Source organism: Helianthus annuus, chromosome 14 (assembly GCF_002127325.2).
Source record: "Helianthus annuus cultivar XRQ/B chromosome 14, HanXRQr2.0-SUNRISE, whole genome shotgun sequence".
NCBI classification, from domain to species: domain Eukaryota; kingdom Viridiplantae; phylum Streptophyta; class Magnoliopsida; order Asterales; family Asteraceae; genus Helianthus; species Helianthus annuus.
Genome location: NC_035446.2, coordinates 110153834 through 110169824, shown reverse-complemented (window position 1 = coordinate 110169824; position 15991 = coordinate 110153834). Strand labels below are relative to the sequence as shown.

At 38.8% G+C, this 15991-nt stretch overlaps 1 protein-coding gene and 1 long non-coding RNA gene across 2 annotated transcripts; one reads left to right on the top strand and one right to left on the bottom strand.

Moving 5' to 3' along the window:
- Positions 1–583: 583 nt before the first annotated feature.
- Positions 584–2521, bottom strand: LOC110907095. Its single transcript, XM_022152126.1, has one exon. It carries the CDS (start codon positions 2519–2521, stop codon positions 584–586), a length of 1938 nt encoding a protein of 645 aa, XP_022007818.1.
- A 2490-nt stretch (positions 2522–5011) lies between these two features.
- On the top strand, positions 5012–5733 carry LOC110905709. The gene is made up of 2 exons (XR_002573362.2): positions 5012–5411; positions 5490–5733. It is a non-coding gene; the product is annotated as an uncharacterized LOC110905709 (long non-coding RNA).
- The last annotated feature ends 10258 nt before the right edge of the window (positions 5734–15991 follow it).

Genomic DNA, 15991 nt, shown 5'->3' with positions numbered 1-15991 from the left:
CCTCCTCATACCTCTCACAACCTCTCAATTCATCATCAGGCGGTTTGAACTTAAATGTTTCAAACCGGAATCTATCCCCACACTGAGCTTCACTCAGTGTTTCTAGCTTCAATTCTAAACATTTTACCCTCTTTTCTAAATCTTCAGCTCTCCTATCAGGTGGATCCCTACACTTGGGTCCTATCGCTTCCTCTAAACTAGGACCATTTACCACCTCTTTCTCACTTCTCTCATTTTTCCCACTCTTCCCTACCGACACCACTGCCTCCACTCTATCATTCGACCCTCTCGATTTGGTAACCTTAAAAACTACCGAATCCTCCCCCGCTCTTAGTGTGATAGTGCCTAAGTAGACATCTATTAAAGCTTTAGATGTGTTCAAGAATGGACGTCCTAAAATCAACGGTACGTTTTCATCGGTGTCCATGTCTAGTACTACGAAGTCCACCGGGAAGACAAACTTATCGACTTTCACTAGCAGATTCTCTATTATCCCCCGGGGATACTTAACTGTCTTATCCGCTAAAGATAGGGTCATACGAGTTGATTTCAGATCACCAAGGCCTAGTTTTTCATAAAATGATTATGGCATCAAATTAATACTAGCACCAAGGTCTGCCAATGCGTGGTTTTGAACGTCACCACCGAACAAACATGGGATCGTGAATATGCCCGGGTCAGTGAGTTTCTCAGGAAGTTTGTTCAAGATCACCGCAGAACAATCTCCATTCAATGGAGTGTTAGAAAACTCATCTACCCTATCCTTACGCTTGAGAAATTCCTTAAGAAACTTGGCGTATTTGGGCATGGACTGTAGGGCTTCTATGAAAGGAAGATTAACTTTTAATTGTTTAAACATTTCAAGAAATTTCCCATATTCCTTAGCATATTTCTGATGCTTAAGGCGAGCGGGAAATGGGGCATGAGAATGATCCACTAAGGGTGATGGCCTAACCCTAACAGGTTGTTTCTCTACGCTCTCCTCTACTCGAAACTCCCCGGTGTGTGCGGTACTTGCTGGGTCTAGCCTATGTTGCACTTGACCGGGAGACTCCGTCTCTATCTCCTCATCTACCTCTTCTTCATCCTCTACCTCTACCCTCTCTCTCACTACCTCTCCTAAACTTTTTCCACTACAGGTGGTGATTGCTTTTACGGAATGGTGAGCCGGGTTAGTGTGACTATTACCCGAAAACTGACCAGGAGTGTATTCTTGTAACTGCTTAGCTATATCACCTACTGTCCTTTGAAGGTCTAAAAGTGTGGACTGCTGACTTTTGAACTGAAGATCGTTATGTTTATTAATCTGCTCTTGATTTTTAACGAAATTTCCTAAATCAGATAAGGACCTCTGGGTCGTCTGATTGTGCGCCATCATCTGAGCGAACATCTCTTCCATCCTACTCAAACTACCCTCTAAAACCTTACCACTACCTTGACCCTCTTGGTTCGAACCCCCACTAGTGAATTGACCTCCCTGCCCGGAACTATTACTAGTATATAGACCGGGCCCCCTATTTTGATATTGACCAGATGAAAAACCAGGGGGATTGCCAGAAGGGCGGTAACCACTACTATTACCACTACCATGCCAGTTGGAGTTAAAATTAGAGTTATTATTATATGGACCCCTAGACTGACCGGCAACAAACTCTACCTGCTCAACAGTGAGTGTGGGACAATCTATAGCATCGTGACCCCCTCTACACACTTCACACCTATCTATCCTCGCCTCTAAATTGCTAATCCTACTAGTAAGCTTTCTCTCAAGGTTTTCCATTGCCGCGACCATCGATGTATCCAAGCTAACTTGGTGTACTCCTCGACCGGCCGAGGGAGTACTAGTCACAAGAATGGAAGTCCTGCCGATGGTGCAGTGATCGATGTCGGAATTGGCGAAACTCTCAAAAAGGTCATTGCATTCGGCCACTGTTTTCTTACCTAGGAGGTGGCCTCCTGCTGAAGTGTCAAAACGGGCTCGAGTCTCTAGAGTGAGACCGTTGTAGAATTTCTCTACAAGTGCCCAATCAAATAACCCATGTTGAGTGCAACGAGAGAGTAGGGTTTGGAATCTTTCCCAGGCTAAGTGGTAGGGCTCATCAGGCTCCATCCGGAATGAATGGATCTGATCACGAAGACGAGATGCTTTAGCGGGTGGGAAGTATTTGGCAAGGAAAGCATCTCGAAAGGTGGCCCATGTGGTAAACGTACCCGCGGGTTGTGAATCAAGCCAGGTGGTTGCGCGGCCTGCGAGTGAGAATGGGAAGACCTGAAGGAAACGAGCATCAAGGTTGGCACCTTCAATGGAAAAGGTGCTGCAGAGGCGGGTGAGGCGGCTGATGTGAGCTGGGGCATCCTCGTCATCACGACCGTGAAATTGGCACGAGTTGGTGATAACGGCAAAAATGTAGGACGGGATTTTCCAAGACTTGTCATTATTGATGGCAGGAAGGGTAATGGGTGAGTTCGCACTGGTGAAACCGGCGGTGGATTCCTGATGAACCGTTTGACGACCTGCCATATGGACAACGGGTTGTGGGCTAGCAGGATGGGAAGATGGTGTTTGTAGTAACTGACTCAACAAAATAATAAAGACACTAAAATACTTAGACTCCTACGACTCAAACAAAAGAAAACAACTAGCACGTATGATGTCAAGTAAGTCCAAACAAAGTAATTAACGCAATTGCCAAAGAGTCCCCGGCAACGGCGCCAAAAACTTGATGTGCTAAAAGTGGTTTAACTAAATTAACTAAATTAAACCCTAAACTCGACTCTCTAATTTTTAAATTTATAAAACTAAGACTCTCTAAAACCTAAACCACACGACCGGCAAGTGTACCGATCGATGCAATATAGCCTATGGAAGTCCGAGTATCGAACCCAAGAGACTCTACTAAATTACGCTAATGACTCTATCTAGACTTAGACTGACACGGACTTTAACTAATTGTTTATTTGATGGGGGGGGGGTTTCTAAAAAATCCTAAATAAAATATTTAAAATAATGCTAAAAGACTAGACACGAACTCGAACGAAGGTTTTGACCAGTGGTGATGAAGACTACCTAGGCTAGACGCAAGTTTAACTCGGAATGGATTTCTATTCGATAGTTTTGTGGTATGGAACCGGGATCTTTAAATGCTAAACCTATTAAGATACCAACTAAGCCCCTTAATCCCTCTCAAGGTGATTCTTGTGGCACTACCTAGGCTGTTATGATTACCGGTTTTCTAGATTTCCTCACAGTCCTCTAGTTTCTTGAAAGTGCCTAAATAAGACAATCTACCTCACAGCGCGAAAGTCTAAGGCAACTATGGATTTTAATCTTGGTTTAATAGACAAGAGAATGTTTAAAGACTAGACCGATTTCTTAGACCTAGCTATAAACCAAAACGAGACCTATTAATAACCTCGAGCCTCACAGCGACAAGATTAGTAGAACACTTGATTTTATTAGATTACCGATTATTACTTTTAAGGTTACTTATGCAGTTTTCACCCTAAAGGATTAATGATCTATTATGTGATATAGACACTCACCTAAATCAAGAACCCTAGCACAACCCTATTATGTGATAAAGACCGTCACCAAGGATCATACGAAGCAATAAACAGCAGTGAAACAAATATCAAGCATGCATATACAGCAAGTTAAAATTCCATAGCTTTTACAATACAAGAAAAATCCATAAACCACGCCAAAAACCGAATAAAAATCCAAACTTTATTTAAACTATTGTCATGCCTAGGTAGTTAAAGGTTTTTAGCCGCTAAACATGATCAAGAACATAATCAAAATCAACATATATTCTGAATTCATCTTGCAACAATAAAGAACAAACGAAAAACGAAGAATATAGGAGATAAAACCCGTAAACTTCACTCCCGAACGCTCCCGAATGTTACCCGACGATTCCAAACGATCCGAATGCTTTAAAGATCTCCAAACAGCCTTCAGTGGTGCCTTCAAACTCCAAAATTCGTAATTGTCTTTGGCTGTTGATGAAGATGATGATTTATAACCCAAGAAACCCTTCTAGCCGTTGCCAATCCAAGGCGGTGCACGATTTCAGTTTTCACGCGGCCCAATGTCTGAGATTCACGAAATTGCTGCTGGACATAATCCCTTATCGGCCCTCACCAAAAGAATATATGTGCGTCTAAGTTTCTACTGGCTCATGTCCATTAGGAATATTACTAGGTTTTTACCCGTGTCGCGCATTGCGGCGGCAACGTCACGTTTGTGACTTCATTACACGTGTTGGGATGATGATGATACTAACGTGTTGTGCCCACGCGCGACGTGACACGTTTTTTACTTTATTACACACGTACGTTAGTGAAATTAACATGGTTAGACATAGATAGAAATAGTATAATGTCTCACACGTTGCGGTGTATAATCGTAAAAGTTATTTAAACAAATGAATTAAAAAAAGATGATATGTGAAGTTATTAAGTAAAAGTAACGGGAGATCAAAGTTGTTGAATACTAAAAGTTAGGAGTCAATGTATCACTTACCAAAAGATTGAGGAATGTATCACTTACCAAAAGATTGAGGACGCATATCAAACACAAAGGCCAATGTGACATTTGTGTTTAAGATATATTAGGATTTAACCTGTGCTAAACCGAATTGTTTATGCTTCGATTACTTCAGATTTGGTCGTTTAGACCGGATTTTAAAAGCGCATAATGTTACAAATAAATTTTTAAAAAAATTATAGAGAATACTCATAAGTAGTTTTTTAACATTAAACTAAAAAATATTATACAATAGTAATATTATGTATCATGTCATGTATATTCCAACAAATATTAGTTGTTTTTCAATAAAAAAGAACATACAAACCACAATATGTTTTAGTAAAATGTCTATTCCGACAAATATTAGTTGTTTTTCAAAAAAAAAGAATATACAAACGACAATCTCTTTTAGTAAAACTTGTTTTTTTAAGAAAATAATTTTACTTGAGATAAAAAAATTAAAAATAGAATGTGGTATGGGGAAACGGGGATGGAGACAGAAGTTAAAAGAAATAATTAAATAAGAAGAAAAAGCTAAAGAAATTTGACTTGTGAGAAGTGAAAACACAGTCTGAGATCCACCGTCTCCTCCATCAAGCCGCTGCCTCCTTCCTTCGTATTGCTGCCGCACGCCTCCCTCAACACCACCAACACTCTCCTCGATCTCACCTTCTTTCGATCTCTCCCCAAACTCTCTCAGGCAACGAAATAGTACACCGCCGGCGACCAAACCCTCCATGTTCCCTTAGCTCCGGTTTCTGTTTTTCCGGCAACCGGCGTTAGACATCCTAACCATTTCCGACTGTTTAAGGTCACCACAGTCTCGATCTACCATTGCATATGCTTTTCTCAACCCATTTGTTGCGGCTAGGGTTTCAAGGTAAGGTTCTTGATCTCTTTATTTGTTACATTTTTTGTTGTTTTCGGCGTTTGACATTTCGTTGTCTTGTGCTAGCAGCAGCGATGGAGCAGTTGTACTGTTAGCACGGTGGTTTCAAGTGTGTTTTGGCATTTGCAGTGGATTCCGGCAGAACCGTCAAGAGATCCTCGGATATGTGTTAGTCAGTGGCCGGCATGATCTTTTATTCTGGTCGTCAACAACTCAATGGCAAAGGACATCATTGTAATTTTATAAGAAAGGGCATCATTGTAATTTTCATTTTAAGATTATATAAATATGCCTTCAAAATCTTGATAGAAAATAGCGTATATATGATTTAAGGGCCACAACATTCATATTCACGTAATCATATGGGCTAATATGTTTGAGGCCCATGTGCTTCAACAATAGAAACAAGGCAGTGGCCTTTTTTTTCCTTAATAATATTAAATTTTCTTTATGCTACGTATGATTCTAAAGAATATAATACTCATTTTCTTTTTTTTGTGTTGCATCCTAGTAGTAGAATAGGCTTGGCTCAATCAAGGAAAATAGTAGCAGTTTTACTTCGGCCTATGGCACCCAACTCTGCTCAACTGGCTGGTCATTTCCATATTACTCGTTTTCGCTCCATTTGCACCAGGACCTGGACCTGGCAAAACACAAAAGGATATAATATAATACTAAAACTAAATAAAAACAAATTAAAACTATACAAAAATTTTACAATCTACACGAGACAAATATGTGTATTTTACCACTTATCAGTACCCCTTGGTAGGGTTGTCCTTGTGTTAAATTTTTGCGGTCTATCCCTTTACCAAAAAATTTAGAAAAAATCATTTACTATACAGTGGCTAGATTCGTCACTTTCTGACTGCAGCTTACAGAAAAATTTATCTAAAAAATCCTCGATTACTCTTTTTACGAAATTCCAGTTGGAGATTTCGTGACCTCCTGGAAATACCCACAGTAAAAATTTGAGATCATGACTCAATTCCTACATTGTATTATGACATTCGTAATGGGCTGCAAATTCTGATAGAAAACGCGGCCTTAACCTTCGAAACAGAAAAATTCATAAAACATTCAGTTTTCGTCGAAAAAATGCGATTCCACTTGGGTTTGAAAGGTTTTTCCTAGAAGTTCATTATAGAATCAAGAAACATCAGTTTTTGATAAGTTTTGACCTGTTTACAGTTGACACAAGTCGACTATAATATGCTGGACAGATTCTGTTTTTGTTACCCGATCCCCAAAATGATTACTTAACACACCAAACAACTCCTACTATAAATCGCAGCAGATTATCATCATAAATCATATAGCAATTCGTTCATCACAACCCTCAAGATCCAACCCATAAACAAACCCTAGTGACTCAACCAAACTCATGATCAATTATAACACCCACAATATGATTTCTAGTAACCCTATATTACAAGTAATCATCAAGAACATCAAGAATCATCAACAAACCTAGAAAACGCAGCCAAGATACGATAGATTATGCAAGAATCAAAACCAAATTATAAATATTACCGAGTTAAAGGAGCGATGTGGGTTGCTAGGGACGTGAACCGAACGACTTGGAGGACTTCGTGAGCTTGTTTCCTTCGTCGACTTGGGAGGTTGAAGAAGAAGATGTTGAGAGCGTGGTTTATAGGGTTAGGGGAAAAATGAGTCTTTTGATTAATACATGCATATGTACATAATATATGGAATAAGTATTGGGGCGGTTTAGGATTTTAGATGGGGTTAGGTCGATTAAGAGGTAGGTGTGGGCTAAATAGGAGGTGGGTGTGGGCCGCTTACACCTTGGGCCGCAAGTACATTGGAACATTGAGGGTGTTTGGGTTAATCTATGTTGGACCGTAAGTTTAATGGGTTGAGGGGTGTTTGGACGTAAAGAAGGAAAGAAACATGGGCCTCGGGTTGGGCCGTAACTAGGCCACAACCGAGCTTCAGTTACACGGACTTGGGCTGGGTTATGGAACTGAGTTGAGACATTCACACACTATACGTAATGATGCGAACGAAAGTAAAACGTATTGACGCGAAATAAGTTAAATTATATAAAACGCGTGGCGTGAACTAAAGTAAAACGTAATGACACATAATTTAAAATCACGAAACTAAACGGCGCTAACCTCGGAAGTACGGGTTGTCACATATTCTTACTTTGAAAATTTCTTATGCAATATTGAATATCAATGGTTTATGATTTAAGGTTAAAGTTTAAATAAAGTTAAAAGACTGAAAGGATAAAGTTGAAGGATTGTATACGCAAATTTGAAAAGGTAGAAACTATTAGTGGATAAGTGTAAAAGTTGAGGGGTCATGTGAAAGATGTGAAGTTAGGGTAGGGGTGCTAAATGGGTGTGTTCACAGGTTGGCGGACCACCTTGACACAAAGCTTAAAATCATACCAGACACACGAACACGGATGAATACACGTGGTTTGACATCAATACGATCCATTTAACTTGGTTTTTTACTTTTTACTTTTCTCATTTCAATACATTTAAATTATTAAGAGTGAATTGCAAATTTTGTCTTTTATCTTTATACCCAATTTAAGATGGTGTCCATTATCTTTAAAATTGATGAGTTATGTACTTAATGTTTCTAAATGCTACACGTTATGTCCTTTGACCCTAACACAGTTAACTTTTTTTTTTTAACTCAAATTACACAAGGGTAATTCAACTTTTTTACACACACATACACACACACACATATATATATATAATAAAATATTTTTAATTAACAAATAAAACAAAATTAACCTTTAAAAAGTTAAAATAATAAAACATAGATATAAATAATTTATGTATAAATAATAGAGTGAATTGCAAGTTTTGTCCTTTATCTTTAGGCCATTTTGCAAGTTTTGTCCTTTATTTTTAAATTTGACGAGTTTTGTCCTTTATGTTTAAAAATCAAGCACGTTTTACCCTTTGGGCCGTAAAAATCAAGCACGTTTTGTCCTTTATGTTTAAAAATCAAGCACGTTTTGTACTTTATGTTTAAAAAATCAAGCACGTTTTGTCCTTAAAAATCAAGCATGTTTTGCCCCAAAGGGTAAAACGTGCTTGATTTTCAAACATAAAGGACAAAACTCGTCAAATTTAAACATAAAGGACAAAACTTGCAAAATGGACTAAAGATAAAGGACAAAACTTGCATTTCACTCTAAATAATATATGTATGTGTATATTACATAGGACTCCTCTGTCACTATACTCCTTTCTCTCTACCTCTGTTCATCACCACCAACAAATGCCGCCAATAACCACCACCCTCCACCGCTCTAAACATAACCAACACCACCATTTTTCTCCACCAAACCGGGGCTGGCTCAAGGGGGGTGAAATAAAGCAAGCGCTTTAGGCCTCCACTTTTCTAGGGCCCCAAATTCTTAAGAAAACATATTATATGTAGGTGATTTTGGCTTTAAAATTGTTGACGTTGAGGTTTATGATACATAACTATGTATACATAGAGATAGTATATGAATCATAAGATCAAAAACAAATTAGTTTCTATTTACGAAAAGGGCCTCAATTTTATTATTCGCTTCGGGCCTACAATATTTTGAGCCGGACCTGCACCAATATAACAACCCTCCAAAATAATTCTGACACCCTAAAAATATTTAGAGTGTCCCTATATGTCCTAAAATACACCCCGTATACGAAAACATGCCCTGAATACCTTTATTTTTTATTTAATTTAATTAAAAATCAGATTTTTAGGGTTGTGGCGGGCCGCGAAGACCTAGCACTGGTCTTACGCGGGCCGCAAGCGAGTGGCGGATGGTGCAACCCCAGCCCGCCACGTGGCAAGACACACGGACGACCTATGCTCGTGACTGGCCAAGGCTAAGCCCTAGGCGACCTACGTCGCGGGCCACGAACGCCCTGCCTTCTTTCTTCGCGGGGCGCGACAAACACGAAATCAGGCCCTATAAATAGAGGCCATCGACCTTTAGTCCCAACTCGCACCGCACAACTTTCACTCTCGAATTTCTGCATAATTAAAGTAATTTTCGGGCATTAAACCCCCCTAATTAGCGAAGCCCTGCCTCGTTGTAAGTATCATAAACCCGGTTACGTATTAGATACGATGCCCGATTGATCCAGGGTTCCGTAACGGCTGTTGTGGTTCTGCCCGACATAGTCGTTGGAATGCCGTCTCGGGGAGGGTATTACTAATGTAAATATTGGGTTATTATACTAACGCGTGTGCATTTGTGTAATTTATAGATAATCACCAGGAAATCCTTAAAGAAAACCCTTAGACAGCAATGTGAGTAATCCTCCTTTTTGCAAATTGTTTTTACAAAACCTCATATGATTAACATTATATTAAACAGTGATTGAGTATTTGTATTCTAAAATTATCGTCCGTATGTTGGGGTTTTGTATACAAAGTTTGTTACTACATTGTGAGTAGTAACATAACCACAAGTCGGGTTACCGTGGGTGGTAATTAAAGTAGATGGAAACAAATGTAATTGCGCGACCGCCCTCAATACTGTACAACGGTTTTACTTGTCTTGAATAAACTGGGATTCACTCACGAGTATTTCCCACTAACAAAATGTTTTTAAACGCGTTTCAGGTAACAAAATGTGAAAGCCAAATAGAAGACAGCTGGACAGCACTGAAGGCTTGGAAACGTGGTTATAAAGTTATCTAAAATAAAGATGATGTTTTTATCTAAATAAAATAGGGTTTATCCCTATAAAATGTGTACTTGAAACTTGGGATTTTCCCATGTGTTTAATACTATAAAAGCGTGGTATTTTACTCTTATAAAATATTTCCTAACTACGGTCCTGATGTAATTTCCACTGCCAAATTGATAAACACCAATACCACCAAAATGGCCGCGGCCACCCGTTCCCGGGTAATTAAGGGACGGGGGTTGCGACAGATGGTGGTATCAGAGCCAAACCACTGATTCAGCCACAGAAATGTTCTGCTGACACCAAGATATTATTCAAAATGTTAGGAAATAAATTATGGAAATACGTGCATATCTGTATATTATCATTGTGTGTTATTTGACTATTTGTTTGTTTACAGTATGAGCGACCTAGGACCTTCCGACGCCTACCGTTAGTTGCCCAGCTCACCTAGGAGAGAAGGCACCTCTTCACAGCATGCCCTCTCAGGGTATTCTGCTGACAATGAAGATGGGATATTCGTGTTTAAGGCTCAGTCTGAAGAGCGATTCCCTCCTAAAAAGAGAGGATGGTTCAGTAGAGGAGCGCATGAACATAGGAAGAGGATGAAAAAGTTACAATAGCAGCGAGCTTTAGCAACCGCTAAGAGAGAAACAGATGCTCACACCCAGGATATGCTCAATAGGAGTTTAGCAAATTTCCATATCCTAGCAACAACAGCTACAGACCCTAACCTGGAGCAACTTATAGCACCCCAGCCCTTACCACTGTTTCCCACACAACCAATGGAAATTGAGAACAATCCAGAAAATCAAATCCCAATGCCTGATTTTAACCCAGCTGAGATACCTAGAATACTAGCACCCAATCCCTTAGACCCAAACTACGACCAGTGGTTTGACGACCTTAAGGATTACCAGCAATGCTACCCAATACCAGAAGACGAACCCATGCCAAACCTAGCAGCCTACCCAGACTTGGACCCTCTAGACCCCTACTATGATAATGATCAATACATTAGGGAAATTCTAGAGAACCCTTATCCTTATCAGGAACCCATGCCCTAGTTCCTAAACCAAGTACCAACCCCTGCACCCCCAATGAGCACAGAGAATGTGCAAGAACTCCGAACCTTTGGTGAGGAGATTTTAGAAGGTAGTGAGAGGATGAGGAAGATCGGAGAACGACTCGTTTGGAAGTATGACGAGCGTAATATGGAGTTCTGGATGAACCCATATCAGTGATGGTGATAGTAATAATAATAATAAAATAATAATATATAATATGTGTGTATGTTTGAAAAAAAAAACCTAGACAATAGCTATGGATGCCTTATAGTATTGTAATTTGAATTTCAGTTGTATTGTAATATATATATGGATGCATAGTATAAAATAGAGTAAGTCTTAATGTTCGACGATTTTGATCAATATGCGTGTTGTGTGATTGATTATATTAAATATTATCTTGTGATATTAATATGTGGTAAATGTTTAAAATTCAGATGGACAACGAAGTGAACCAGGAAAACCAGAATGATAATAACCAGAATAACGATAACCTGAACAACAATAATAATGGAAACCAAGTGGATAACAGTGTCATACAACACATAGTGGCACATGGGATTATAGACGCAATGCCATATATTATTAAGACGGTTAAGGAAGCAGAAAACAAAAGTGACCATGGCAGTAAACGACCCACTGAACCAGAACACCACGTAAACAATGGACCCATACTTCAAGTGCCCATTCCCAAAAGAAGAAGAACCATGTCTTATGGTTGTTCTTATAAAGAATTCTGGTCTTCTAAACCAACGGAATTCTCGGGCAATGAAGGGGCCGTTGCAGCTCTACGCTGGATAGAAAGACTGAGGCAGTCTTAAAAATAAGCAAGTGCGCGGAAGAGGATACGATAATGTTTGCTTCCAATCTGTTTAAGAACTTAGCCTTAGAATGGTGGAATACTATCCTCCAATCTAGGGGAAGTGACAGGGTTTACAATAAGGAATGGGAGGAATTTAAGAACATGGTGGAAAGGAAATTATGCCCTCCTAATGAAAAAGAACAGATAGCAAATAAGTTCTTAAACCTTAGAATGACTGGAGTGGATAGTAAAGGTTACACTACGTTATTATTTGAATATGCTAGAATAGTACCAACCCTTGCTTCAGCAGAACCAGTATTAATCTCCCACTACATCTGGGGATTAATCAGTGAAATTAGGCATGTAGTCAAGGCGGCTAGACCTCAAACTATAGAAGAAGCTGTAGAACTAGCAAACACCTTGACAGATGAGTTAGTGCGTACACGAGAAGAGGACCAAAGAACTAAAAGGCTTACCCAGTAATTTCGTTATGGAAATTCCAACCGTGGGAAAAATGTAGGTTCTACCTCTGCACCCTACTACAAGGCCTGCAAAAAGAAGCATTCAGGAAAATGCTCCACTTATTGCAATTTCTGCAAGATACCAGGACACAATGAAGAAGATTGTAGAAAGAAACCAAATAATGGAATGTGCTTCAACTGTGGAGAAAAAGGTCACATCAAGCCAAACTGTCCGAAACTAGTTCCAGCCATGAACAACAAGACTACTAAAAATGCTAGAGCATTTGTTCTGACTGAAGAAGAAGCCAATATGATCCTGGATATAATCGCCGGTACGTTTTTAGTTAATGATGTTTTTGCTAAAGTATTATTTGACTCTGGTGCGAACCAAAGTTTTATTAATACTTCATTTTGCAAACTTCTTAATCAACCATTAACTAAACTCCCACAAGAATGTCTAGTAGAAACAGCAAATGGAGAACCCATTAAGATTTCTGAAATCTTGCAGGGAGCAAGAATAGAATTTTTAAATCAAAAGTTTATTGCAAACCTTTATCCAATGAATCTGGCCGGATTTGATGTTGTATTAGGAATGGATTGGTTAATAGCCAATAAAGCCAGTATTCTATGTGATCAAAAGTCGATCCAAGTAAATTCACCAAGGGGTGAAAAGATCACAATTAAAGGAGATAAGCCCTCTAGATCCAAGAAATTCATCTCTGTGATGAAAACAGCCAGTTATGTAAGAAAAGGATCATTAGTGTATTTGATTTCTATAATCACTAACACTAAAGGAAAAGAACTAAAAGATATTTCAGTAGTATCTCAGTTTCCAGATGTGTTTCCAGAAGAATTACCAGGATTACCGCAGACAGAGAAGTTGAATTTAGAATTCATCTGCTACCAGGAACAACACCGATTGCCAAAGCACCGTACCGTTTGGCACCTGCAGAAATACAAGAATTGAAGAAACAGTTAGATGAATTATTGGACAAAGGATTCATACAGCCAAGTTCATCGCCATGGGGAGCACCGATCTTATTCGTTAAGAAGAAAGACAGATCAATGCGTATGTGCATTGATTACCGTGAATTGAACAAGGTCACGATCAAAAATCGGTATCCATTACCAAGAATCGATGATCTGTTCGATCAGTTGCAAGGAGCTCGATTTTTCTCAAAGATCGATTTACGATCAGGATATCATCAATTAAAGGTACAGGAAGAGGACATTCCTAAGACCATTTTTAGAACAAGGTATGGCCATTATGAATTTACTGTCATGCCATTTGGTTTAACCAATGCCCCAGCTGCATTTATGGACATGATGAACCGAATATGTAAGCCATATTTGGATAAATTCATAATTGTCTTTATAGATGATATTCTCATTTACTCTAAGAGTAAAGAGGATCATGCAACGCACCTGCACGCACTTCTGAGCTTACTAAGGAAAGAAAAGCTTTATGCTAAATTTTCGAAGTGTGAGTTTTGGTTAGAACAAGTACAGTTTCTTGGACATCTAGTTAATCATGAAGGAATTCATGTGGATCCCACCAAGATCGAGGCGATTACCAAATGGAAAACCCCTGAATCACCAACCGAGGTTAGAAGTTTCTTAGGATTGGCCAGTTATTATAGAAGGTTTATTCGAGATTTTTTAGAATAGCCATTCCCTTAACTCAGCTAACATGTAAATCTGTTAAGTTTGAATGGGGACCAAAACAAGAAGAAGCCTTTAAATCCTTAAGCGAAAATTAACCAATGCACCTATACTAGCGTTACCAGAAGGAACTGAAGACTTTGTAGTCTATTGTGACGCCTCTAAATTAGGTTATGGATGTGTGTTGATGCAACGTCAAAAGGTTATAGCTTACGCATCTAGACAACTAAGAATCATGAAGAGAATTATTCAACCCATGTTTGGAATTAGGAGCTATAATTTTTGCCCTTAAGATTTGGAGACATTACCTTTACGGTAGTAAGTTTACGATTTTCATAGATCATAAGAGTTTAAGATATGTCTTCGGGCAAAAGGAGTTGAATATGAGATAAAGATGTTGGATGGAGATACTTAGTGATTACGATTGTAATATCCAGTATCATGCAGGAAAGGCAAACGTAGTATCTCATGCTTTAAGTCGGAAATAACACGAAAAACCAAAAAGAAAACGTTCTCTTAAATTAAATCTACAAGTAGCTTTAAATTAACAGATTAGAAAAGCACAAGAATCAGTAATCAAGGATGATACTGAGAATTTGAAAGGAATGATTAAGGAATTAGAACAAGGATCAGATGGAATTTGGAGATTCCACAAGAAAAGAATGTGGATACCCAAATTAGGAAACCTACGCCACCGTATATTAGAAGAAGCCCATAAGTCTAAATATATGATGCATCCTGGAAATGATAAGATGTATCAGGATTTAAGAAAGAATTTCTAGTGGATAGGAATGAAGAAGGATATAGCAGCTTATGTTTCTAAATGTTTAACCTGTTCATAAGTCAAAGTTGAACATCAGAAACCCTCAGGTTTATTGCAGCAGTTAGAAATGCCAGTGTGGAAGTGGGAAATGATAACAATGGATTTTGTTACCAAATTACCTAAAACAAGGAAAGGTAATGATACAATCTGGGTGATAGTAGACAGGTTAACTAAGTCAGCTCATTTCCTACCAATGAAGGAAACTTTCAGTATGGAACAATTAGCTAAGTTATATGTACATGAAATAGTTTCATTACATGGAATTCCTTTATCAATTGTTTCTGACAGAGATAGCCGTTTTACCTCTCATTTTTGGACAAGTTTCCCAAAAGCCATGGGAACCAAGTTGAATCTAAGCACAGCTTATCATCCTCAAACGGACGGACAAAGCGAAATGACAATTCAAACAATGGAGGACATGCTTAGAGCTTGTGTAATTGATTTCGGAGGTAATTGGGACGATCATCTACCATTAATAGAATTCTCTTACAATAACAGTTATCACACAAGTTTCAATGCTGCACCATTCGAAGCACTTTATGGACGAAAGTGCCGAACTCCAGTCTGTTGGGCAGAAATTGGAGAAAAGCAACTATATAGACCTGAAATAGTGCAAGAAACAACCGACAAGATTATCCAAGTTAAGGAACGAATGAAAGCAGCACGTGATCGACATAAGAGTTACGCCGATAACAGGAGAAAACCATTGGAATTTCAAGTAGGAGACAAGGTGTTATTAAAAGTCTCTCCTTGGAAAGGAGTGGTAAGATTCATCAAAAGGGGAAAGCTAAGCCCCAGGTATGTTGGACCTTTTGAGATTATTAGAAGAATAGGACCTGTAGCCTATCAGCTATAACTGTCAGAGGAAATGGCAGGAATATATGATGCATTTCATGTATATAATCTCAAGAAATGCTTAGCTGATGAATCATTGGTAGTACCTCTTAAGGACATAGAAGTAAATGAACAACTTAAATTTGTAGAGAAGCCTCTACAGATTGAAGACAAGAAAGTTAAGAACCTCAAGCACAAGAGATTAGTTCTGGTCAAAGTCAAATGGGACTCCAAAAGA